Genomic DNA, 27,742 nt, shown 5'->3' with positions numbered 1-27,742 from the left:
AAGCACTGTATACGTAAAAAATACAATGTTGGAATTACTCAAAAAGCTGATGCAAATAGTTACTTACATTTTTTTAAGTGGAACTAGCACAATATTTTTTACAGTGTACTGTGAGTTAAAGTTAAGACAGTCACCATTTTGTTACAATATGATGTTTTATATTTGTCATACATTTTAATAACAAAATATATTTCATAAATACATTTAAAATGCATGTTGGAATATATTTTACAACACATTTCCAAATACATTTTAAAATGTATTTACTTCCTGTATGGCCATATTGTCATGCTCTCTGTAGACCCATGGTGGCGTCCATCAGCACTCTGTGAAAGTGCAGTACTTTGACCGCCTTCTCATGAGGAATGTGTCTGGCACGGCAACTTGTCAGACTCCCATCTCCAACTCGGTTCCACCAACATTGTGTCTGCCCCAAGTCACCTGTGGAAAAACAGACATGACTGTGAAACTACCTGCTGGAATACTGATAGATGTGAAGTTGCTTGGTAAGTTTTGATAATTAATGCTCCCACTGAATTAATTGTGTTTATTTGATGTCCATACTAATCTGATGACATGTTTCACATACTGGAGAAATGTATCTAAATTTGGGTCAATTTATTAGACTGGGCTTCTTGGAAAAACTGGAGGGAAGTCTTCACTTTTCTGAAGGTGATGCCTACAAAGATTTCTGATCAGGATTAGCCATTGGAGCTCAGGACAAACCCGGTTTGGATTTAAAGTAGTTCACTTGATGAATAAAAAAAAATGCATTGCTACTGTATGACATGTAGGTCTTGGTGTGGATGGCTAGTTACTTTGTTTTGACCTCTCAGACAGCACAATTCGGATATGTTTATTGGTAATTAATGGCAAAAGATCTGATCTTATTGGCCAAAAGACCAATTAGTGGCATAACATCAGATTTGGACTCCGTGTGTAAACTCATCCTTTGTGCTCACAGATCTGAAAAGACTGCTTAGGTGGCTGCAACAAGGTAGCAGTTACACTTGACCTATTGGAAGACTAGGTGGTTCCATCACCATATTGCTTCTGTCTACTTTCAACCCTTTGAACATTGAACCAAAATGGAAACTGCGCCCGTTATTTTAAATTCTGGCCCTTATACAGACTGAACTACAATGTAATGTGAAATCCTTTATTTTCAAACGTTGGCTCTGATATTAATGCTGTTTTGCAGGTCCAGAGGCGTTGTTGCACGTTCATGATGGATACATTGTAACTCAGTGGAAAAGTCTGAATGCCTTGTTTGTAAAATTTTCCCACTCCAAGGTGGAGGTAAGTCCTGGGGCCTCATTTATCAACATTGCGTAGAACAGGGCTCTCCAACCCTGTTGCTGGAGAGCAACCATCCTGTAGGTTGACTCTAACCCTAATCTAGCACAACCGATTCTAATAATTAGCTAGTTGATAGACTGGGGTTGGAGTGAAAACCTACGGAAGGTTAGCTCTCCAGGAACAGGGTTGGAGACCTTTGGCGTAGTAACTATTCTAAAATACTACTTTCCAACAGAATTTAGAATGTTGCAAAAAGTGTGATTTATCAAACAATCCTACAACCAGATCATCATTGATAAATACCAATTGTTTGAATTCCGAGTTCACGTGCTAGTCAAAACTAGGAAACGTGGACATTTCCAACTTGCTAATGTGTTGTAGTTTTACACGTGCTGCTTTCAACCCGTTAGCAAGTCGGAAATTTCAGAGTTTTCTAGTTCCGATTAGCACGCGAACGCGGCACCAGCCTCAGCGTTCGTGCACAAACTTGTCTAGTTGCATTTCTTCGAAACGCCTCTAATTAACCATATATGGCCATAAGCATCCCTTTAAAGCCTGTGGGGAATATAAAACGCTGTACCACTGCGCAACCCAAAAAAGAAACGAAAAATAAAATATTTCCTAGACTGAAATAGAGGTGCTAGTGTCAGAGATTGAGTACAACCAAAATGTTTTATTTGACTCGTTAGGTAAAAGGGTTAAGGTTAGGGGAAGGGTAAACTAAAAGGGTTAGGGGAAGGGTTAGCTAACATGGCAAGTAGTTGAAAAGTTGTCCGTGATGACATTTGAACTCGCAACCTTTGGGTTGCTAGACGTTTGCGTTTTACGCCAACCTATCCACCCCGATCATACTAAATCAAGTTCCCGGATTTATATTTACTATGTTACATCTAGTCTATGAGACCATGCTGTATGCAATGGTGTATGGAAATTGTTTGCAACTGTTCATTTTGCTGATAATTGCATCCTGCTGAAAAGTGCCCGTTGTCAAAAACCTGAGGGTGGACAGCATTTGGATGTGCACCGGAAGTACCACCTGTCTCTAAAAACGCTCTGCTAAATGCAGATTTGGCTAAATCTTCCAACAGAGCAGGATAAGCCACCCATTCTCTTTTAAACATGCCTCTAATTGAACAAATGACTGTACTTTATATGGATTATAATTGTATCAAATTCACTGATGTCGTGAAATTATATGATATCAAGATATGTTGCATGAATTTACAATAGAAATACAATCAAATTGAAAAATCACAATTTCACATATTTGAATATATGAAAATGGACTAAAAAGCACATATGATTATTTGTTGCGAGGGTTGAACATGTCGTTGCAAGGGTTGAACATTTTAGACATTAAAATACATAGCATTTAACTTGTGCTGGTGATTTGCAGTTGCCCTTAACTAATACCTCTTCCACAGTATGGCAGTCTCTCTCTTCAACTGGTGTATCAAAACTCTGCTGGAGAGTTATCCACCACCACGGTATCCTGTTCCCCTCAAACTTTTGACTCAAGTAATATTTGGGGCTTCCCAAATATTCCCACTGCACCCTATATGATAGATCAGACCAGCACCACTCCTTCAACATCTGCAGCATCCACCCCAACAGGATTTGACTTGTGGGGCTTCCCACACATTCCTACTGGACCTTCAATTCCTTGTATAGAATCAACCGTTGCAGTCCCTAAAACTACTGCTACAAACAAAACTCCAGCCACAACAACTGCCACTAAAAGAACTCCAGCCACAACGACTGCCACTACAACAACTGCAAGTACCAAAACAGTAGCCGCTGCCACCACAACAGAACTGGGAGAATTTGACTTGTGGGGCTTCCCATACATTCCTACTGGACCTTTTATTCCTTGTAAAGAATCAAACACTCCAGCCACTACAACTTCAGATACAACAACTCATTCCACTTCAACTGACGCTATTACCCCTGTCACAACAACTGCAGCCCACACTACAACAGCCGCTGACACAACAACTGCAGCTGCCACAGCAACTGCTGCCACCACAACTGCAGCAGCTACCACAACAGTCAGTGCCACCATAACAGCAACAGCCACTACGACAGCCACTGCCACCACAACTGCTGCCACCACAACTGCAGCAGACACCACAATAGTCACAGCCACCATAACAACATTAGCCACTACAACAGCCACTGCCACCACAACTGCAGCTGCTACCACAACAGCAACCGCCACATCAACTTCCCCTGTCACCACAACTGCAGCCCACACTACAACCGCCGCTGCCACCGCAACTGCAACCACAACCGCAAAAGCTACCACAACAGTGCGTGACACTTCAACAGCAACCGCCACAACGACAGCCGCTGCCACCACAACTGCAGCCCCCACTACAACAACCCCATCCAACACAACTGCAGCTGCTACCACAACTGGATCTGCAACTACGACAGTAGCCGACGCCATCACAACTACTGCCACCATAACTGTAGCAGCAACTACGTCAACCACTGCCACAACAACTGCAGCTGACAGCACAACTACAGCCGCTACCACAACAGTCCCAATCACCACAACTGCAATAACCACTACAAAAGCCACTGCCACCACAAATGCTCCCACCACAACTACAGCCCCTCTCACCACAACTGTAGCAGGAACTACGACATTCCTAGCCACCACAACTACAACTGCTACTACAAAAGCAGCCGACACCACCACGTCCCCTGTAACCACAACTGCAGCCCACACTACAACAGCCAATGCCACAACAACTGCAGCAGCTGCTACTACAACTTTCCCTGTTACCACAACTGCAGCCCACACTACAACAGCTAATGCCACAACAACTGCAGCTGGTACTACATCTTCCCCTGTCACCACAACTGCAGCCCACACTACAGCTGCTACCACAACAGCAACCACCACATCAACTTCCCCTGTCACCACAACTGCAGCCCACACTACAACCGCCGCTGCCACTACAACTGCAGCTCCAACTACAACTTCCCCTGTCACCACAACTGCAGCCCACACTACAACAGAGGCTGCCACTACAACTGCAGCTGCAACTACAACTTCCCCTGTCACCACAACTGCAGCCCACACTACAACCGCCAATGCCACCACAACTGCAGCTGGTACTACATCTTCCCCTGTCACCACAACTGCAGCCCACACTACTGCCACTGCTTCCACAATTGCAGCTGACACGACAACTGCAGCCGCCACCACAACAGTCCCAGCCACCACAACTGCAATCACCAAATCAACAGCCACTGCCACCACAACTGCTACCACCACTACTACAGCCCCTCTCACAACAACTGTAGCCGCAACAACGACATCCCCAGCCACCACAACTACAGCCGCTACCACAACAGCATCTGCCAACACATCAACTCCATTTACCACTTTGAGAACTCCCGCTGGCACCACAACTGCAGCCACCACCACAAATGCTCTCACCACTAGTAAAATCCCTCACACCACAACTGTAGCCGCAACTACATCAGCCACTGCAACAAAACCTGCAGCTGACAGCACAACTACAGCCGCCACCACAACAGTCCCAATCAACACAACTGCAATAACCACTACAAAAGCCACTGCCACCACAAATGCTCCCATTACAACTACAGCCCCTCTCACCACAACTGTAGCAGCAACTACGACATCCCTAGCCACCACAACTACAACTGTTACTACAAAAGCAGCCAACACCACCACGTCCCCTGTAACCACAACTGCAGCCCACACTACAACAGCCACTGCTTCCACAACAGCAGCGGACACAACAGCAAATGCCACCACAACTGCAGCGGGTACTACAACAGCAGTTGCCACTACAACTTCCCCTGCCACCACAACTGCTGCCTACACTACAACATCTAATGTCACCACAACAGCAGCCACTCCTACGACAGAGGCTGGCACTACAACAGCTGTTGCCACTACAACTTCCCCTGTAACCACAACTGCAGCCCACACTACAACAGCTAATGCCACAACATCTGCATCTGCTACTACAACTTCCCCTGTCACCACACCTGCAGCCCACACTACAACAGCTAATGCCACAACAACTGCAGCTGGTACTACAACTTCCCCTGTCACCACAACTGCAGCCCACACTACAACAGCCAATGCCACCACAACTGCAGCCGGTACTACAAAAGCTGCTGCCACTACAACTTCCCCTGTAACCACAACTGCAGCCCACACTACAACAGCTAATGCCACAACAACTGCAGCTGGTACTACAACTTCCCCTGTCACCACAACAGCAAACCACACTACAACAGCCACTGCTTCCACAACTGCAGCTGACACCACAACTGCAGCCGCCAATACAACAGCCACTGCCACCACAACTGCAATCACCACTACTGCAGCCCCTCTCACAATAACTATAGCCGCAACAACGACATCCCCAACCACCGCTACCACAACAGCATCTGCCAACACATCAACTCCATTTACCACTTCGAGAACTCCCGCTGGCACCACAACTGCAGCCGCCACCACAAATGCTCTCACCACTAGTAAAATCCCTCACACCACAACTTTAGCCGCAACTACGTCAGCCACTGTCACCACAACTGCAGCTGACAGCACAACTACAGCCGCCATCACAAAAGGTCCAATAACCACAACTGCAATAAGCACTACAAAAGTCACTGCAACCACAAATGCTCCCACCACAACTACAGCCCCTCTCACCACAACTGTAGCAGCAACCACGACATCCCTAGCCACCACAACTGCAACTGCTACTACAAAAGCAGCCGACACCACCACGTCCCCTGTAACCACAACTGCAGCCAACACTACAACAGCCAATGCCACCACAACTGCAGCTGGTACTACAACAGCAGTTGCCACTACAACTTACCCTGTCACCACAACTTCAGCCCACACTACAACAGCCAATGCGACCACAACTGCAGCTGGTACTACAACAGCAGTTGCCACTACAACTTCCCCTCTAACCACAACATCAGCCCATACTACAACAGCCAATGCCACCACAACTGCAGCTGGTACTACAACAGCAGTTGCCACTACAACTTCCCCTGTAACCACAACTGCAGCCCACACTACAACAGAGGCTGCCACTACAACTGCAGCTGCACCTACAACTTCCCCTGTCACCACAACTGCAGCCCACACTACAACAGCCAATGCCACCACAACTGCAGCTGGTACTACAACAGCAGTTGCCACTACAACTTCCCCTCTAACCACAACATCAGCCCATACTACAACAGCCAATGCCACCACAACTGCAGCTGGTACTACAACAGCAGTTGCCACTACAACTTCCCCTGTAACCACAACTGCAGCCCATACTACAACAGAGGCTGCCACTACAACAGCAGCTGCAACTACAACGTCCCCTGTCACCACAACTGCAGCTGCAACTACAACAGCCAATGCCACCACAACTGCAGCTGGTACCTCAACAGCAGTTGCAACTACAACATCCCCTGTAACCACAACTGCAGCCCACACTACAACAGCCAATGCCACCACAACTGCAGCTGGTACCTCAACATCAGTTGCCACTACAACTTCCACTCTAACCACAACTGCAGCCCACACTACAACAGCTAATGCCACAACAACTGCAGCTGGTACTACAACTTCCCCTGTCACCACAACTGCAGCCCACACTACAACAGCCAATGCCACCACAACTGCAGCCGGTACTACAAAAGCTGCTGCCACTACAACTTCCCCTGTAACCACAACTGCAGCCCACACTACAACAGCAATTGCCACAACAACTGCAGCTGGTACTACAACTTCCCCTGTCACCACAACAGCAAACCACACTACAACAGCCACTGCTTCCACAACTGCAGCTGACACCACAACTGCAGCCGCCAATACAACAGCCACTGCCAACACAACTGCAATCACCACTACTGCAGCCCCTCTCACAATAACTATAGCCGCAACAACGACATCCCCAACCACCGCTACCACAACAGCATCTGCCAACACATCAACTCCATTTACCACTTCGAGAACTCCCGCTGGCACCACAACTGCAGCCGCCACCACAAATGCTCTCACCACTAGTAAAATCTCTCACACCACAACTTTAGCCGCAACTACGTCAGCCACTGTCACCACAACTGCAACTGACAGCACAACTACAGCCGCCATCACAAAAGGTCCAATAACCACAACTGCAATAAGCACTACAAAAGTCACTGCAACCACAAATGCTCCCACCACAACTACAGCCCCTCTCACCACAACTGTAGCAGCAACCACGACATCCCTAGCCACCACAACTGTAACTGCTACTACAAAAGCAGCCGACACCACCACGTCCCCTGTAACCACAACTGCAGCCAACACTACAACAGCCAATGCCACCACAACTGCAGCTGGTACTACAACAGCAGTTGCCACTACAACTTCCCCTGTCACCACAACTGCAGCCCACACTACAACAGCCAATGCCACCACAACTGCAGCTGGTATTACAACAGCAGTTGCCACTACAACTTACCCTGTCACCACAACTTCAGCCCACACTACAACAGCCAATGCGACCACAACTGCAGCTGGTACTACAACAGCAGTTGCCACTACAACTTCCCCTGTAACCACAACTGCAGCCCACACTACAACAGAGGCTGCCACTACAACTGCAGCTGCAAATACAACTTCCCCTGTCACCACAACTGCAGCCCACACTACAACAGCCAATGCCACCACAACTGCAGCTGGTACTACAACAGCAGTTGCCACTACAACTTCCCCTATAACCACAACTGCAGCCCATACTACAACAGAGGCTGCCACTACAACATCAGCTGCAACTACAACGTCCCCTGTCACCACAACTGCAGCTGCAACTACAACAGCCAATGCCACCACAACTGCAGCTGGTACCTCAACAGCAGTTGCAACTACAACATCCCCTGTAACCACAACTGCAGCCCACACTACAACAGCCAATGCCACCACAACTGCAGCTGGTACCTCAACATCAGTTGCCACTACAACTTCCACTCTAACCACAACTGCAGCCCACACTACAACAGCTAATGCCACAACAACTGCAGCTGGTACTACAACTTCCCCTGTCACCACAACTGCAGCCCACACTACAACAGCCAATGCCACCACAACTGCAGCCGGTACTACAAAAGCTGCTGCCACTACAACTTCCCCTGTAACCACAACTGCAGCCCACACTACAACAGCAATTGCCACAACAACTGCAGCTGGTACTACAACTTCCCCTGTCACCACAACAGCAAACCACACTACAACAGCCACTGCTTCCACAACTGCAGCTGACACCACAACTGCAGCCGCCAATACAACAGCCACTGCCAACACAACTGCAATCACCACTACTGCAGCCCCTCTCACAATAACTATAGCCGCAACCACGACATCCCCAACCACCGCTACCACAACAGCATCTGCCAACACATCAACTCCATTTACCACTTCGAGAACTCCCGCTGGCACCACAACTGCAGCCGCCACCACAAATGCTCTCACCACTAGTAAAATCCCCCACACCACAACTTTAGCCGCAACTACGTCAGCCACTGTCACCACAACTGCAACTGACAGCACAACTACAGCCGCCATCACAAAAGGTCCAATAACCACAACTGCAATAAGCACTACAAAAGTCACTGCAACCACAAATGCTCCCACCACAACTACAGCCCCTCTCACCACAACTGTAGCAGCAACCACGACATCCCTAGCCACCACAACTGTAACTGCTACTACAAAAGCAGCCGACACCACCACGTCCCCTGTAACCACAACTGCAGCCAACACTACAACAGCCAATGCCACCACAACTGCAGCTGGTACTACAACAGCAGTTGCCACTACAACTTACCCTGTCACCACAACTTCAGCCCACACTACAACAGCCAATGCGACCACAACTGCAGCTGGTACTACAACAGCAGTTGCCACTACAACTTCCCCTGTAACCAGAACTGCAGCCCACACTACAACAGAGGCTGCCACTACAACTGCAGCTGCACCTACAACTTCCCCTGTCACCACAACTGCAGCCCACACTACAACAGCCAATGCCACCACAACTGCAGCTGGTACTACAACAGCAGTTGCCACTACAACTTCCCCTATAACCACAACTGCAGCCCATACTACAACAGAGGCTGCCACTACAACATCAGCTGCAACTACAACGTCCCCTGTCACCACAACTTTAGCCGCAACTACGTCAGCCACTGTCACCACAACTGCAACTGACAGCACAACTACAGCCGCCATCACAAAAGGTCCAATAACCACAACTGCAATAAGCACTACAAAAGTCACTGCAACCACAAATGCTCCCACCACAACTACAGCCCCTCTCACCACAACTGTAGCAGCAACCACGACATCCCTAGCCACCACAACTGTAACTGCTACTACAAAAGCAGCCGACACCACCACGTACCCTGTAACCACAACTGCAGCCAACACTACAACAGCCAATGCCACCACAACTGCAGCTGGTACTACAACAGCAGTTGCCACTACAACTTACCCTGTCACCACAACTTCAGCCCACACTACAACAGCCAATGCCATCACAACTGCAGCTGGTACTACAACAGCAGTTGCCACTTCAACTTCCCATATAACCACAACTGCAGCCCATACTACAACAGAGGCTGCCACTACAACATCAGCTGCAACTACAACGTCCCCTGTCACCACAACTGCAGCTGCAACTACAACAGCCAATGCCACCACAACTGCAGCTGGTACCTCAACAGCAGTTGCAACTACAACATCCCCTGTAACCACAACTGCAGCCCACACTACAACAGCCAATGCCACCACAACTGCAGCTGGTACCTCAACATCAGTTGCCACTACAACTTCCACTCTAACCACAACTGCAGCCCACACTACAACAGCTAATGCCACAACTGCAGCTGGTACTACAACTTCCCCTGTCACCACAACTGCAGCCCACACTACAACAGCCAATGCCACCACAACTGCAGCCGGTACTACAAAAGCTGCTGCCACTACAACTTCCCCTGTAACCACAACTGCAGCCCACACTACAACAGCTAATGCCACAACAACTGCAGCTGGTACTACAACTTCCCCTGTCACCACAACAGCAAACCACACTACAACAGCCACTGCTTCCACAACTGCAGCTGACACCACAACTGCAGCTGCCAATACAACAGCCACTGCCACCACAACTGCAATCACCACTACTGCAGCCCCTCTCACAATAACTATAGCCGCAACAACGACATCCCCAACCACCGCTACCACAACAGCATCTGCCAACACATCAACTCCATTTACCACTTCGAGAACTCCCGCTGGCACCACAACTGCAGCCGCCACCACAAATGCTCTCACCACTAGTAAAATCCCTCACACCACAACTTTAGCCGCAACTACATCAGCCACTGTCACCACAACTGCAACTGACAGCACAACTACAGCCGCCATCACAAAAGGTCCAATAACCACAACTGCAATAAGCACTACAAAAGTCACTGCAACCACAAATGCTCCCACCACAACTACAGCCCCTTTCACCACAACTGTAGCAGCAACCACGACATCCCTAGCCACCACAACTGCAACTGCTACTACAAAAGCAGCCGACACCACCACGTCCCCTGTAACCACAACTGCAGCCCACACTACAACAGCCAATGCCACCACAACTGCAGCTGGTACCTCAACATCAGTTGCCACTACAACTTCCCCTCTAACCACAACTGCAGCCCACACTACAACAGCTAATGCCACAACAACTGCAGCTGGTACTACAACTTCCCCCGTAACCACAACTGCAGCCCACACTACAACAGCTAATGCCACAACAACTGCAGCTGGTACTACAACTTCCCCTGTCACCACAACAGCAAACCACACTACAACAGCCACTGCTTCCACAACTGCAGCTGACACCACAACTGCAGCCGCCAATACAACAGCCACTGCCACCACAACTGCAATCACCACTACTGCAGCCCCTCTCACAATAACTATAGCCGCAACAACGACATCCCCAACCACCGCTACCACAACAGCATCTGCCAACACATCAACTCCATTTACCACTTCGAGAACTCCCCCTGGCACCACAACTGCAGCCGCCACCACAAATGCTCTCACCACTAGTAAAATCCCTCACACCACAACTTTAGCCGCAACTACGTCAGCCACTGTCACCACAACTGCAGCTGACAGCACAACTACAGCCGCCATCACAAAAGGTCCAATAACCACAACTGCAATAAGCACTACAAAAGTCACTGCAACCACAAATGCTCCCACCACAACTACAGCCCCTCTCACCACAACTGTAGCAGCAACCACGACATCCCTAGCCACCACAACTGCAATTGCTACTACAAAAGCAGCCGACACCACCACGTCCCCTGTAACCACAACTGCAGCCAACACTACAACAGCCAATGCCACCACAACTGCAGCTGGTACTACAACAGCAGTTGCCACTACAACTTACCCTGTCACCACAACTTCAGCCCACACTACAACAGCCAATGCGACCACAACTGCAGCTGGTACTACAACATCAGTTGCCACTACAACTTCCCCTCTAACCACAACATCAGCCCATACTACAACAGCCAATGCCACCACAACTGCAGCTGGTACTACAACAGCAGTTGCCACTACAACTTCCCCTGTAACCACAACTGCAGCCCACACTACAACAGAGGCTGCCACTACAACTGCAGCTGCACCTACAACTTCCCCTGTCACCACAACTGCAGCCCACACTACAACAGCCAATGCCACCACAACTGCAGCTGGTACTACAACAGCAGTTGCCACTACAACTTCCCCTATAACCACAACTGCAGCCCATACCACAACAGAGGCTGCCACTACAACAGCAGCTGCAACTACAACGTCCCCTGTCACCACAACTGCAGCTGCAACTACAACAGCCAATGCCACCACAACTGCAGCTGGTACCTCAACAGCAGTTGCCACTACAACATCCCCTGTAACCACAACTGCAGCCCACACTACAACAGCCAATGCCACCACAACTGCAGCTGGTACCTCAACATCAGTTGCCACTACAACTTCCCCTCTAACCACAACTGCAGCCCACACTACAACAGCTAATGCCACAACAACTGCAGCTGGTACTACAACTTCCCCTGTCACCACAACTGCAGCCCACACTACAACAGCCAATGCCACCACAACTGCAGCCGGTACTACAAAAGCTGCTGCCACTACAACTTCCCCTGTAACCACAACTGCAGCCCACACTACAACAGCTAATGCCACAACAACTGCAGCTGGTACTACAACTTCCCCTGTCACCACAACAGCAAACCACACTACAACAGCCACTGCTTCCACAACTGCAGCTGACACCACAACTGCAGCCGCCAATACAACAGCCACTGCCACCACAACTGCAATCACCAATACAACAGCCACTGCCACCACAACTGCTACCACCACTACTGCAGCCCCTCTCACAATAACTATAGCCGCAACAACGACATCCCCAACCACCGCTACCACAACAGCATCTGCCAACACATCAACTCCATTTACCACTTCGAGAACTCCCGCTGGCACCACAACTGCAGCCGCCACCACAAATGCTCTCACCACTAGTAAAATCCCTCACACAACAACTTTAGCCGCAACTACGTCAGCCACTGTCACCACAACTGCAGCTGACAGCACAACTACAGCCGCCATCACAAAAGGTCCAATAACCACAACTGCAATAAGCACTACAAAAGTCACTGCAACCACAAATGCTCCCACCACAACTACAGCCCCTCTCACCACAACTGTAGCAGCAACCACGACATCCCTAGCCACCACAACTGCAACTGCTACTACAAAAGCAGCTGACACCACCACGTCCCCTGTAACCACAACTGCAGCCAACACTACAAAAGCCAATGCCACCACAACTGCAGCTGGTACTACAACAGCAGTTGCCACTACAACTTACCCTGTCACCACAACTTCAGCCCACACTACAACAGCCAATGCCACCACAACTGCAGCTGGTACTACAACAGCAGTTGCCACTACAACTTACCCTGTCACCACAACTTCAGCCCACACTACAACAGCCAATGCGACCACAACTGCAGCTGGTACTACAACAGCAGTTGCCACTACAACTTTCCCTGTAACAACAACTGCAGCCCACACTACAACAGAGGCTGCCACTACAACTGCAGCTGCACCTACAACTTCCCCTGTCACCACAACTGCAGCCCACACTACAACAGCCAATGCCATCACAACTGCAGCTGGTACTACAACAGCAGTTGCCACTACAACTTCCCATATAACCACAACTGCAGCCCATACTACAACAGAGGCTGCCACTACAACATCAGCTGCAACTACAACGTCCCCTGTCACCACAACTGCAGCTGCAACTACAACAGCCAATGCCACCACAACTGCAGCTGGTACCTCAACAGCAGTTGCCACTACAACATCCCCTGTAACCACAACTGCAGCCCACACTACAACAGCCAATGCCACCACAACTGCAGCTGGTACCTCAACATCAGTTGCCACTACAACTTCCCCTCTAACCACAACTGCAGCCCACACTACAACAGCTAATGCCACAACAACTGCAGCTGGTACTACAACTTCCCCCGTAACCACAACTGCAGCCCACACTACAACAGCTAATGCCACAACAACTGCAGCTGGTACTACAACTTCCCCTGTCACCACAACAGCAAACCACACTACAACAGCCACTGCTTCCACAACTGCAGCTGACACCACAACTGCAGCCGCCAATACAACAGCCACTGCCACCACAACTGCAATCACCACTACTGCAGCCCCTCTCACAATAACTATAGCCGCAACAACGACATCCCCAACCACCGCTACCACAACAGCATCTGCCAACACATCAACTCCATTTACCACTTCGAGAACTCCCGCTGGCACCACAACTGCAGCCGCCACCACAAATGCTCTCACCACTAGTAAAATCCCTCACACCACAACTTTAGCCGCAACTACGTCAGCCACTGTCACCACAACTGCAGCTGACAGCACAACTACAGCCGCCATCACAAAAGGTCCAATAACCACAACTGCAATAAGCACTACAAAAGTCACTGCAACCACAAATGCTCCCACCACAACTACAGCCCCTCTCACCACAACTGTAGCAGCAACCACGACATCCCTAGCCACCACAACTGCAAATGCTACTACAAAAGCAGCCGACACCACCACGTCCCCTGTAACCACAACTGCAGCCAACACTACAACAGCCAATGCCACCACAACTGCAGCTGGTACTACAACAGCAGTTGCCACTACAACTTACCCTGTCACCACAACTTCAGCCCACACTACAACAGCCAATGCGACCACAACTGCAGCTGGTACTACAACATCAGTTGCCACTACAACTTCCCCTCTAACCACAACATCAGCCCATACTACAACAGCCAATGCCACCACAACTGCAGCTGGTACTACAACAGCAGTTGCCACTACAACTTCCCCTGTAACCACAACTGCAGCCCACACTACAACAGAGGCTGCCACTACAACTGCAGCTGCACCTACAACTTCCCCTGTCACCACAACTGCAGCCCACACTACAACAGCCAATGCCACCACAACTGCAGCTGGTACTACAACAGCAGTTGCCACTACAACTTCCCCTATAACCACAACTGCAGCCCATACTACAACAGAGGCTGCCACTACAGCAGCTGCAACTACAACGTCCCCTGTCACCACAACTGCAGCTGCAACTACAACAGCCAATGCCACCACAACTGCAGCTGGTACCTCAACAGCAGTTGCCACTACAACATCCCCTGTAACCACAACTGCAGACCACACTACAACAGCCAATGCCACCACAACTGCAGCTGGTACCTCAACATCAGTTGCCACTACAACTTCCCCTCTAACCACAACTGCAGCCCACACTACAACAGCTAATGCCACAACAACTGCAGCTGGTACTACAACTTCCCCTGTCACCACAACTGCAGCCCACACTACAACAGCCAATGCCACCACAACTGCAGCCGGTACTACAAAAGCTGCTGCCACTACAACTTCCCCTGTAACCACAACTGCAGCCCACACTACAACAGCTAATGCCACAACAACTGCAGCTGGTACTACAACTTCCCCTGTCACCACAACAGCAAACCACACTACAACAGCCACTGCTTCCACAACTGCAGCTGACACCACAACTGCAGCCGCCAATACAACAGCCACTGCCACCACAACTGCAATCACCAATACAACAGCCACTGCCACCACAACTGCTACCACCACTACTGCAGCCCCTCTCACAATAACTATAGCCGCAACAACGACATCCCCAACCACCGCTACCACAACAGCATCTGCCAACACATCAACTCCATTTACCACTTCGAGAACTCCCGCTGGCACCACAACTGCAGCCGCCACCACAAATGCTCTCACCACTAGTAAAATCCCTCACACCACAACTTTAGCCGCAACTACGTCAGCCACTGTCACCACAACTGCAGCTGACAGCACAACTACAGCCGCCATCACAAAAGGTCCAATAACCACAACTGCAATAAGCACTACAAAAGTCACTGCAACCACAAATGCTCCCACCACAACTACAGCCCCTCTCACCACAACTGTAGCAGCAACCACGACATCCCTAGCCACCACAACTGCAACTGCTACTACAAAAGCAGCCGACACCACCACGTCCCCTGTAACCACAACTGCAGCCAACACTACAACAGCCAATGCCACCACAACTGCAGCTGGTACTACAACAGCAGTTGCCACTACAACTTACCCTGTCACCACAACTTCAGCCCACACTACAACAGCCAATGCGACCACAACTGCAGCTGGTACTACAACATCAGTTGCCACTACAACTTCCCCTCTAACCACAACATCAGCCCATACTACAACAGCCAATGCCACCACAACTGCAGCTGGTACTACAACAGCAGTTGCCACTACAACTTCCCCTGTAACCACAACTGCAGCCCACACTACAACAGAGGCTGCCACTACAACTGCAGCTGCACCTACAACTTCCCCTGTCACCACAACTGCAGCCCACACTACAACAGCCAATGCCACCACAACTGCAGCTGGTACTACAACAGCAGTTGCCACTACAACTTCCCCTATAACCACAACTGCAGCCCATACCACAACAGAGGCTGCCACTACAACAGCAGCTGCAACTACAACGTCCCCTGTCACCACAACTGCAGCTGCAACTACAACAGCCAATGCCACCACAACTGCAGCTGGTACCTCAACATCAGTTGCCACTACAACTTCCCCTCTAACCACAACTGCAGCCCACACTACAACAGCTAATGCCACAACAACTGCAGCTGGTACTACAACTTCCCCTGTCACCACAACTGCAGCCCACACTACAACAGCCAATGCCACCACAACTGCAGCCGGTACTACAAAAGCTGCTGCCACTACAACTTCCCCTGTAACCACAACTGCAGCCCACACTACAACAGCTAATGCCACAACAACTGCAGCTGGTACTACAACTTCCCCTGTCACCACAACAGCAAACCACACTACAACAGCCACTGCTTCCACAACTGCAGCTGACACCACAACTGCAGCCGCCAATACAACAGCCACTGCCACCACAACTGCAATCACCAATACAACAGCCACTGCCACCACAACTGCTACCACCACTACTGCAGCCCCTCTCACAATAACTATAGCCGCAACAACGACATCCCCAACCACCGCTACCACAACAGCATCTGCCAACACATCAACTCCATTTACCACTTCGAGAACTCCCGCTGGCACCACAACTGCAGCCGCCACCACAAATGCTCTCACCACTAGTAAAATCCCTCACACCACAACTTTAGCCGCAACTACGTCAGCCACTGTCACCACAACTGCAGCTGACAGCACAACTACAGCCGCTATCACAAAAGGTCCAATAACCACAACTGCAATAAGCACTACAAAAGTCACTGCAACCACAAATGCTCCCACCACAACTACAGCCCCTCTCACCACAACTGTAGCAGCAACCACGACATCCCTAGCCACCACAACTGCAACTGCTACTACAAAAGCAGCCGACACCACCACGTCCCCTGTAACCACAACTGCAGCCAACACTACAACAGCCAATGCCACCACAACTGCAGCTGGTACTACAACAGCAGTTGCCACTACAACTTACCCTGTCACCACAACTTCAGCCCACACTACAACAGCCAATGCGACCACAACTGCAGCTGGTACTACAACATCAGTTGCCACTACAACTTCCCCTCTAACCACAACATCAGCCCATACTACAACAGCCAATGCCACCACAACTGCAGCTGGTACTACAACAGCAGTTGCCACTACAACTTCCCCTGTAACCACAACTGCAGCCCACACTACAACAGAGGCTGCCACTACAACTGCAGCTGCACCTACAACTTCCCCTGTCACCACAACTGCAGCCCACACTACAACAGCCAATGCCACCACAACTGCAGCTGGTACTACAACAGCAGTTGCCACTACAACTTCCCCTATAACCACAACTGCAGCCCATACTACAACAGAGGCTGCCACTACAACAGCAGCTGCAACTACAACGTCCCCTGTCACCACAACTGCAGCTGCAACTACAACAGCCAATGCCACCACAACTGCAGCTGGTACCTCAACAGCAGTTGCCACTACAACATCCCCTGTAACCACAACTGCAGCCCACACTACAACAGCCAATGCCACCACAACTGCAGCTGGTACCTCAACATCAGTTGCCACTACAACTTCCCCTCTAACCACAACTGCAGCCCACACTACAACAGCTAATGCCACAACAACTGCAGCTGGTACTACAACTTCCCCTGTCACCACAACTGCAGCCCACACTACAACAGCCAATGCCACCACAACTGCAGCCGGTACTACAAAAGCTGCTGCCACTACAACTTCCCCTGTAACCACAACTGCAGCCCACACTACAACAGCTAATGCCACAACAACTGCAGCTGGTACTACAACTTCCCCTGTCACCACAACAGCAAACCACACTACAACAGCCACTGCTTCCACAACTGCAGCTGACACCACAACTGCAGCCGCCAATACAACAGCCACTGCCACCACAACTGCTACCACCACTACTGCAGCCCCTCTCACAATAACTATAGCCGCAACAACGACATCCCCAACCACCGCTACCACAACAGCATCTGCCAACACATCAACTCCATTTACCACTTCGAGAACTCCCGCTGGCACCACAACTGCAGCCGCCACCACAAATGCTCTCACCACTAGTAAAATCCCTCACACCACAACTTTAGCCGCAACTACGTCAGCCACTGTCACCACAACTGCAGCTGACAGCACAACTACAGCCGCTATCACAAAAGGTCCAATAACCACAACTGCAATAAGCACTACAAAAGTCACTGCAACCACAAATGCTCCCACCACAACTACAGCCCCTCTCACCACAACTGTAGCAGCAACCACGACATCCCTAGCCACCACAACTGCAACTGCTACTACAAAAGCAGCCGACACCACCACGTCCCCTGTAACCACAACTGCAGCCAACACTACAACAGCCAATGCCACCACAACTGCAGCTGGTACTACAACAGCAGTTGCCACTACAACTTACCCTGTCACCACAACTTCAGCCCACACTACAACAGCCAATGCGACCACAACTGCAGCTGGTACTACAACATCAGTTGCCACTACAACTTCCCCTCTAACCACAACATCAGCCCATACTACAACAGCCAATGCCACCACAACTGCAGCTGGTACTACAACAGCAGTTGCCACTACAACTTCCCCTGTAACCACAACTGCAGCCCACACTACAACAGAGGCTGCCACTAAAACTGCAGCTGCACCTACAACTTCCCCTGTCACCACAACTGCAGCCCACACTACAACAGCCAATGCCACCACAACTGCAGCTGGTACTACAACAGCAGTTGCCACTACAACTTCCCCTATAACCACAACTGCAGCCCATACTACAACAGAGGCTGCCACTACAACAGCAGCTGCAACTACAACGTCCCCTGTCACCACAACTGCAGCTGCAACTACAACAGCCAATGCCACCACAACTGCAGCTGGTACCTCAACAGCAGTTGCCACTACAACATCCCCTGTAACCACAACTGCAGACCACACTACAACAGCCAATGCCACCACAACTGCAGCTGGTACCTCAACATCAGTTGCCACTACAACTTCCCCTCTAACCACAACTGCAGCCCACACTACAACAGCTAATGCCACAACAACTGCAGCTGGTACTACAACTTCCCCTGTCACCACAACTGCAGCCCACACTACAACAGCCAATGCCACCACAACTGCAGCCGGTACTACAAAAGCTGCTGCCACTACAACTTCCCCTGTAACCACAACTGCAGCCCACACTACAACAGCTAATGCCACAACAACTGCAGCTGGTACTACAACTTCCCCTGTCACCACAACAGCAAACCACACTACAACAGCCACTGCTTCCACAACTGCAGCTGACACCACAACTGCAGCCGCCAATACAACAGCCACTGCCACCACAACTGCAATCACCAATACAACAGCCACTGCCACCACAACTGCTACCACCACTACTGCAGCCCCTCTCACAATAACTATAGCCGCAACAACGACATCCCCAACCACCGCTACCACAACAGCATCTGCCAACACATCAACTCCATTTACCACTTCGAGAACTCCCGCTGGCACCACAACTGCAGCCGCCACCACAAATGCTCTCACCACTAGTAAAATCCCTCACACAACAACTTTAGCCGCAACTACGTCAGCCACTGTCACCACAACTGCAGCTGACAGCACAACTACAGCCGCCATCACAAAAGGTCCAATAACCACAACTGCAATAAGCACTACAAAAGTCACTGCAACCACAAATGCTCCCACCACAACTACAGCCCCTCTCACCACAACTGTAGCAGCAACCACGACATCCCTAGCCACCACAACTGCAACTGCTACTACAAAAGCAGCCGACACCACCACGTCCCCTGTAACCACAACTGCAGCCAACACTACAAAAGCCAATGCCACCACAACTGCAGCTGGTACTACAACAGCAGTTGCCACTACAACTTACCCTGTCACCACAACTTCAGCCCACACTACAACAGCCAATGCGACCACAACTGCAGCTGGTACTACAACATCAGTTGCCACTACAACTTCCCCTCTAACCACAACATCAGCCCATACTACAACAGCCAATGCCACCACAACTGCAGCTGGTACTACAACAGCAGTTGCCACTACAACTTCCCCTGTAACCACAACTGCAGCCCACACTACAACAGAGGCTGCCACTACAACTGCAGCTGCACCTACAACTTCCCCTGTCACCACAACTGCAGCCCACACTACAACAGCCAATGCCACCACAACTGCAGCTGGTACTACAACAGCAGTTGCCACTACAACTTCCCCTATAACCACAACTGCAGCCCATACTACAACAGAGGCTGCCACTACAACAGCAGCTGCAACTACAACGTCCCCTGTCACCACAACTGCAGCTGCAACTACAACAGCCAATGCCACCACAACTGCAGCTGGTACCTCAACAGCAGTTGCCACTACAACATCCCCTGTAACCACAACTGCAGCCCACACTACAACAGCCAATGCCACCACAACTGCAGCTGGTACCTCAACATCAGTTGCCACTACAACTTCCCCTCTAACCACAACTGCAGCCCACACTACAACAGCTAATGCCACAACAACTGCAGCTGGTACTACAACTTCCCCTGTCACCACAACTGCAGCCCACACTACAACAGCCAATGCCACCACAACTGCAGCCGGTACTACAAAAGCTGCTGCCACTACAACTTCCCCTGTAACCACAACTGCAGCCCACACTACAACAGCTAATGCCACAACAACTGCAGCTGGTACTACAACTTCCCCTGTCACCACAACAGCAAACCACACTACAACAGCCACTGCTTCCACAACTGCAGCTGACACCACAACTGCAGCCGCCAATACAACAGCCACTGCCACCACAACTGCTACCACCACTACTGCAGCCCCTCTCACAATAACTATAGCCGCAACAACGACATCCCCAACCACCGCTACCACAACAGCATCTGCCAACACATCAACTCCATTTACCACTTCGAGAACTCCCGCTGGCACCACAACTGCAGCCGCCACCACAAATGCTCTCACCACTAGTAAAATCCCTCACACCACAACTTTAGCCGCAACTACGTCAGCCACTGTCACCACAACTGCAGCTGACAGCACAACTACAGCCGCTATCACAAAAGGTCCAATAACCACAACTGCAATAAGCACTACAAAAGTCACTGCAACCACAAATGCTCCCACCACAACTACAGCCCCTCTCACCACAACTGTAGCAGCAACCACGACATCCCTAGCCACCACAACTGCAACTGCTACTACAAAAGCAGCCGACACCACCACGTCCCCTGTAACCACAACTGCAGCCAACACTACAACAGCCAATGCCACCACAACTGCAGCTGGTACTACAACAGCAGTTGCCACTACAACTTACCCTGTCACCACAACTTCAGCCCACACTACAACAGCCAATGCGACCACAACTGCAGCTGGTACTACAACATCAGTTGCCACTACAACTTCCCCTCTAACCACAACATCAGCCCATACTACAACAGCCAATGCCACCACAACTGCAGCTGGTACTACAACAGCAGTTGCCACTACAACTTCCCCTGTAACCACAACTGCAGCCCACACTACAACAGAGGCTGCCACTACAACTGCAGCTGCAACTACAACGTCCCCTGTCACCACAACTGCAGCTGCAACTACAACAGCCAATGCCACCACAACTGCAGCTGGTACCTCAACAGCAGTTGCCACTACAACATCCCCTGTAACCACAACTGCAGACCACACTACAACAGCCAATGCCACCACAACTGCAGCTGGTACCTCAACATCAGTTGCCACTACAACTTCCCCTCTAACCACAACTGCAGCCCACACTACAACAGCTAATGCCACAACAACTGCAGCTGGTACTACAACTTCCCCTGTCACCACAACTGCAGCCCACACTACAACAGCCAATGCCACCACAACTGCAGCCGGTACTACAAAAGCTGCTGCCACTACAACTTCCCCTGTAACCACAACTGCAGCCCACACTACAACAGCTAATGCCACAACAACTGCAGCTGGTACTACAACTTCCCCTGTCACCACAACAGCAAACCACACTACAACAGCCACTGCTTCCACAACTGCAGCTGACACCACAACTGCAGCCGCCAATACAACAGCCACTGCCACCACAACTGCAATCACCAATACAACAGCCACTGCCACCACAACTGCTACCACCACTACTGCAGCCCCTCTCACAATAACTATAGCCGCAACAACGACATCCCCAACCACCGCTACCACAACAGCATCTGCCAACACATCAACTCCATTTACCACTTCGAGAACTCCCGCTGGCACCACAACTGCAGCCGCCACCACAAATGCTCTCACCACTAGTAAAATCCCTCACACAACAACTTTAGCCGCAACTACGTCAGCCACTGTCACCACAACTGCAGCTGACAGCACAACTACAGCCGCCATCACAAAAGGTCCAATAACCACAACTGCAATAAGCACTACAAAAGTCACTGCAACCACAAATGCTCCCACCACAACTACAGCCCCTCTCACCACAACTGTAGCAGCAACCACGACATCCCTAGCCACCACAACTGCAACTGCTACTACAAAAGCAGCCGACACCACCACGTCCCCTGTAACCACAACTGCAGCCAACACTACAAAAGCCAATGCCACCACAACTGCAGCTGGTACTACAACAGCAGTTGCCACTACAACTTCCCCTCTAACCACAACTGCAGCCCACACTACAACAGAGGCTGCCAATACAACTGCAGCTGCACCTACAACTTCCCCTCTAACCACAACATCAGCCCATACTACAACAGCCAATGCCACCACAACTGCAGCTGGTACTACAACAGCAGTTGCCACTACAACTTCCCCTGTAACCACAACTGCAGCCCACACTACAACAGAGGCTGCCACTACAACTGCAGCTGCACCTACAACTTCCCCTGTCACCACAACTGCAGCCCACACTACAACAGCCAATGCCACCACAACTGCAGCTGGTACTACAACAGCAGTTGCCACTACAACGTCCCCTGTCACCACAACTGCAGCTGCAACTACAACAGCCAATGCCACCACAACTGCAGCTGGTACCTCAACAGCAGTTGCCACTACAACATCCCCTGTAACCACAACTGCAGCCCACACTACAACAGCCAATGCCACCACAACTGCAGCTGGTACCTCAACATCAGTTGCCACTACAACTTCCCCTCTAACCACAACTGCAGCCCACACTACAACAGCTAATGCCACAACAACTGCAGCTGGTACTACAACTTCCCCTGTCACCACAACTGCAGCCCACACTACAACAGCCAATGCCACCACAACTGCAGCCGGTACTACAAAAGCTGCTGCCACTACAACTTCCCCTGTAACCACAACTGCAGCCCACGCTACAACAGCTAATGCCACAACAACTGCAGCTGGTACTACAACTTCCCCTGTCACCACAACAGCAAACCACACTACAACAGCCACTGCTTCCACAACTGCAGCTGACACCACAACTGCAGCCGCCAATACAACAGCCACTGCCACCACAACTGCTACCACCACTACTGCAGCCCCTCTCACAATAACTATAGCCGCAACAACGACATCCCCAACCACCGCTACCACAACAGCATCTGCCAACACATCAACTCCATTTACCACTTCGAGAACTCCCGCTGGCACCACAACTGCAGCCGCCACCACAAATGCTCTCACCACTAGTAAAATCCCTCACACCACAACTTTAGCCGCAACTACGTCAGCCACTGTCACCACAACTGCAGCTGACAGCACAACTACAGCCGCTATCACAAAAGGTCCAATAACCACAACTGCAATAAGCACTACAAAAGTCACTGCAACCACAAATGCTCCCACCACAACTACAGCCCCTCTCACCACAACTGTAGCAGCAACCACGACATCCCTAGCCACCACAACTGCAACTGCTACTACAAAAGCAGCCGACACCACCACGTCCCCTGTAACCACAACTGCAGCCAACACTACAACAGCCAATGCCACCACAACTGCAGCTGGTACTACAACAGCAGTTGCCACTACAACTTACCCTGTCACCACAACTTCAGCCCACACTACAACAGCCAATGCGACTGCAGCTGGTACTACAACAGCAGTTGCCACTACAACTTCCACCCTAACCACAACATCAGCCCATACTACAACAGCCAATGTCACCACAACTGCAGCTGGTACTACAACAGCAGTTGCCACTACAACTTCCCCTGTAACCACAACTGCAGCCCACACTACAACAGAGGCTGCCAATACAACTGCAGCTGCACCTACAACTTCCCCTGTCACCACAACTGCAGCCCACACTACAACAGCCAATGCCACCACAACTGCAGCTGGTACTACAACAGCAGTTGCCACTACAACTTCCCCTATAACCACAACTGCAGCCCACACTACAACAGAGGCTGCCACTACAACTGCAGCTGCAACTACAACGTCCCCTGTCACCACAACTGCAGCTGCAACTACAACAGCCAATGCCACCACAACTGCAGCTGGTACCTCAACAGCAGTTGCCACTACAAAATCCCCTGTAACCACAACTGCAGCCCACACTACAACAGCCAATGCCACCACAACTGCAGCTGGTACCTCAACATCAGTTGCCACTACAACTTCCCCTCTAACCACAACTGCAGCCCACACTACAACAGCTAATGCCACAACAACTGCAGCTGGTACTACAACTTCCCCTGTCACCACAACTGCAGCCCACACTACAACAGCCAATGCCACCACAACTGCAGCCGGTACTACAAAAGCTTCTCCCACTACAACTTCCCCTCTAACCACAACTGCAGCCCACACTACAACAGCTAATGCCACAACAACTGCAGCTGGTACTACAACTTCCCCTGTCACCACAACTGCAGCCCACACTACAACAGCCAATGCCACCACAACTGCAGCCGGTACTACAAAAGCTGCTGCCACTACAACTTCCCCTGTAACCACAACTGCAGCCCACACTACAACAGCTATTGCCACAACAACTGCAGCTGGTACTACAAAAGCTGCTGCCACTACAACTTCCCCTGTCACCACAACTGCAAACCACACTACAACAGCCACTGCTTCCACAACTGCAGCTGACACCACAACTGCAGCCGCCAATACAACAGCCACTGCCACCACAACTGCAATCACCAATACAACAGCCACTGCCACCACAACTGCTACCATCACTACTGCAGCCCCTCTCACAATAACTATAGCCGCAACAACGACATCCCCAACCACCGCTACCACAACAGCATCTGCCAACACATCAACTCCATTTACCACTTCGAGAACTCCCGCTGGCACCACAACTGCAGCCGCCACCACAAATGCTCTCACCACTAGTAAAATCCCTCACACAACAACTTTAGCCGCAACTACGTCAGCCACTGTCACCACAACTGCAGCTGACAGCACAACTACAGCCGCCATCACAAAAGGTCCAATAACCACAACTGCAATAAGCACTACAAAAGTCACTGCAACCACAAATGCTCCCACCACAACTACAGCCCCTCTCACCACAACTGTAGCAGCAACCACGACATCCCTAGCCACCACAACTGCAACTGCTACTACAAAAGCAGCCGACACCACCACGTCCCCTGTAACCACAACTGCAGCCAACACTACAAAAGCCAATGCCACCACAACTGCAGCTGGTACTACAACAGCAGTTGCCACTACAACTTCCCCTCTAACCACAACTGCAGCCCACACTACAACAGAGGCTGCCAATACAACTGCAGCTGCACCTACAACTTCCCCTCTAACCACAACATCAGCCCATACTACAACAGCCAATGCCACCACAACTGCAGCTGGTACTACAACAGCAGTTGCCACTACAACTTCCCCTGTAACCACAACTGCAGCCCACACTACAACAGAGGCTGCCACTACAACTGCAGCTGCACCTACAACTTCCCCTGTCACCACAACTGCAGCCCACACTACAACAGCCAATGCCACCACAACTGCAGCTGGTACTACAACAGCAGTTGCCACTACAACGTCCCCTGTCACCACAACTGCAGCTGCAACTACAACAGCCAATGCGACCACAACTGCAGCTGGTCCTACAACAGCAGTTGCCACTACAACTTCCCCTCTAACCACAACATCAGCCCACACTACAACAGAGGCTGCCACTACAACTGCAGCTGCACCTACAACTTCCCCTGTCACCACAACTGCAGCCCACACCACAACAGCCAATGCCACCACAACTGCAGCTGGTACTAAACCAGCAGTTGCCACTACAACTTCCCCTATAACCACAACTGCAGCCCACACTACAACTGCAGCTGCAACTACAACGTCCCCTGTCACCACAACTGCAGCCCACACTACAACAGCCAATGCCACCACAACTGCAGCTGGTACCTCAACAGCAGTTGCCACTACAACTTCCCCTGCAACCACAACTGCAGCCAACACTACAACAGCCAATGCCACCACAACTGCAGCTGGTACTACAACAGCAGTTGCCACTACAACTTACCCTGTCACCACAACTTCAGCCCACACTACAACAGCCAATGCGACCACAACTGCAGCTGGTACTACAACAGCAGTTGCCACTACAACTTCCCCTCTAACCACAACATCAGCCCATACTACAACAGCCAATGCCACCACAACTGCAGCTGGTACTACAACAGCAGTTGCCACTACAACTTCCCCTATAACCACAACTGCAGCCCACACTACAACAGCAGTTGCCACTACTACATCCCCTGTAACCACAACTGCAGCCCACACTACAACAGCCAATGCCACCACAACTGCAGCTGGTACCTCAACAGCAGTTGCCACTACAACTTCCCCTGCAACCACAACTGCAGCCAACACTACAACAGCCAATGCCACCACAACTGCAGCTGGTACTACAACAGCAGTTGCCACTACAACTTCCCCTATAACCACAACTGCAGCCCATACTACAACAGAGGCTGCCACTACAACAGCAGCTGCAACTACAACGTCCCCTGTCACCACAACTGCAGCTGCAACTACAACAGCCAATGCCACCACAACTGCAGCTGGTACCTCAACATCAGTTGCCACTACAGCTTCCCCTCTAACCACAACTGCAGCCCATACTACAACAGCCAATGCCACCTCAACTGCAGCTGGTACTACAACAGCAGTTGCAAC

At 50.6% G+C, this 27,742-nt stretch overlaps 1 protein-coding gene across 1 annotated transcript in view; it reads left to right on the top strand.

Annotated features, from left to right (window-relative positions):
- Window positions 1–27,742, top strand: part of LOC149970248 (uncharacterized) — a 121,790-nt gene that overhangs the window by 34,159 nt on the left and 59,889 nt on the right. Inside the window, exons 2-17 of the mRNA XM_090228341.1 lie at window positions 2,971–5,214; window positions 5,410–6,676; window positions 7,168–7,368; window positions 8,620–8,820; window positions 10,483–10,683; window positions 11,251–11,451; window positions 12,703–12,939; window positions 14,101–14,301; window positions 15,550–15,786; window positions 16,948–17,184; window positions 18,436–18,636; window positions 19,888–20,124; window positions 21,376–21,576; window positions 22,666–22,902; window positions 24,064–24,264; window positions 25,690–25,926. Of these exons, the coding sequence (XP_090084467.1) occupies window positions 2,971–5,214; window positions 5,410–6,676; window positions 7,168–7,368; window positions 8,620–8,820; window positions 10,483–10,683; window positions 11,251–11,451; window positions 12,703–12,939; window positions 14,101–14,301; window positions 15,550–15,786; window positions 16,948–17,184; window positions 18,436–18,636; window positions 19,888–20,124; window positions 21,376–21,576; window positions 22,666–22,902; window positions 24,064–24,264; window positions 25,690–25,926 (6,541 nt within the window). The remainder of the gene's footprint in view (window positions 1–2,970; window positions 5,215–5,409; window positions 6,677–7,167; window positions 7,369–8,619; window positions 8,821–10,482; window positions 10,684–11,250; window positions 11,452–12,702; window positions 12,940–14,100; window positions 14,302–15,549; window positions 15,787–16,947; window positions 17,185–18,435; window positions 18,637–19,887; window positions 20,125–21,375; window positions 21,577–22,665; window positions 22,903–24,063; window positions 24,265–25,689; window positions 25,927–27,742) is intronic.

This window comes from Oncorhynchus mykiss, chromosome 30 (assembly GCF_057628025.1).
Source record: "Oncorhynchus mykiss isolate SJ-2025 chromosome 30, ASM5762802v1, whole genome shotgun sequence".
NCBI classification, from domain to species: domain Eukaryota; kingdom Metazoa; phylum Chordata; class Actinopteri; order Salmoniformes; family Salmonidae; genus Oncorhynchus; species Oncorhynchus mykiss.
This window is presented reverse-complemented; position numbering and strand designations above follow the sequence as displayed.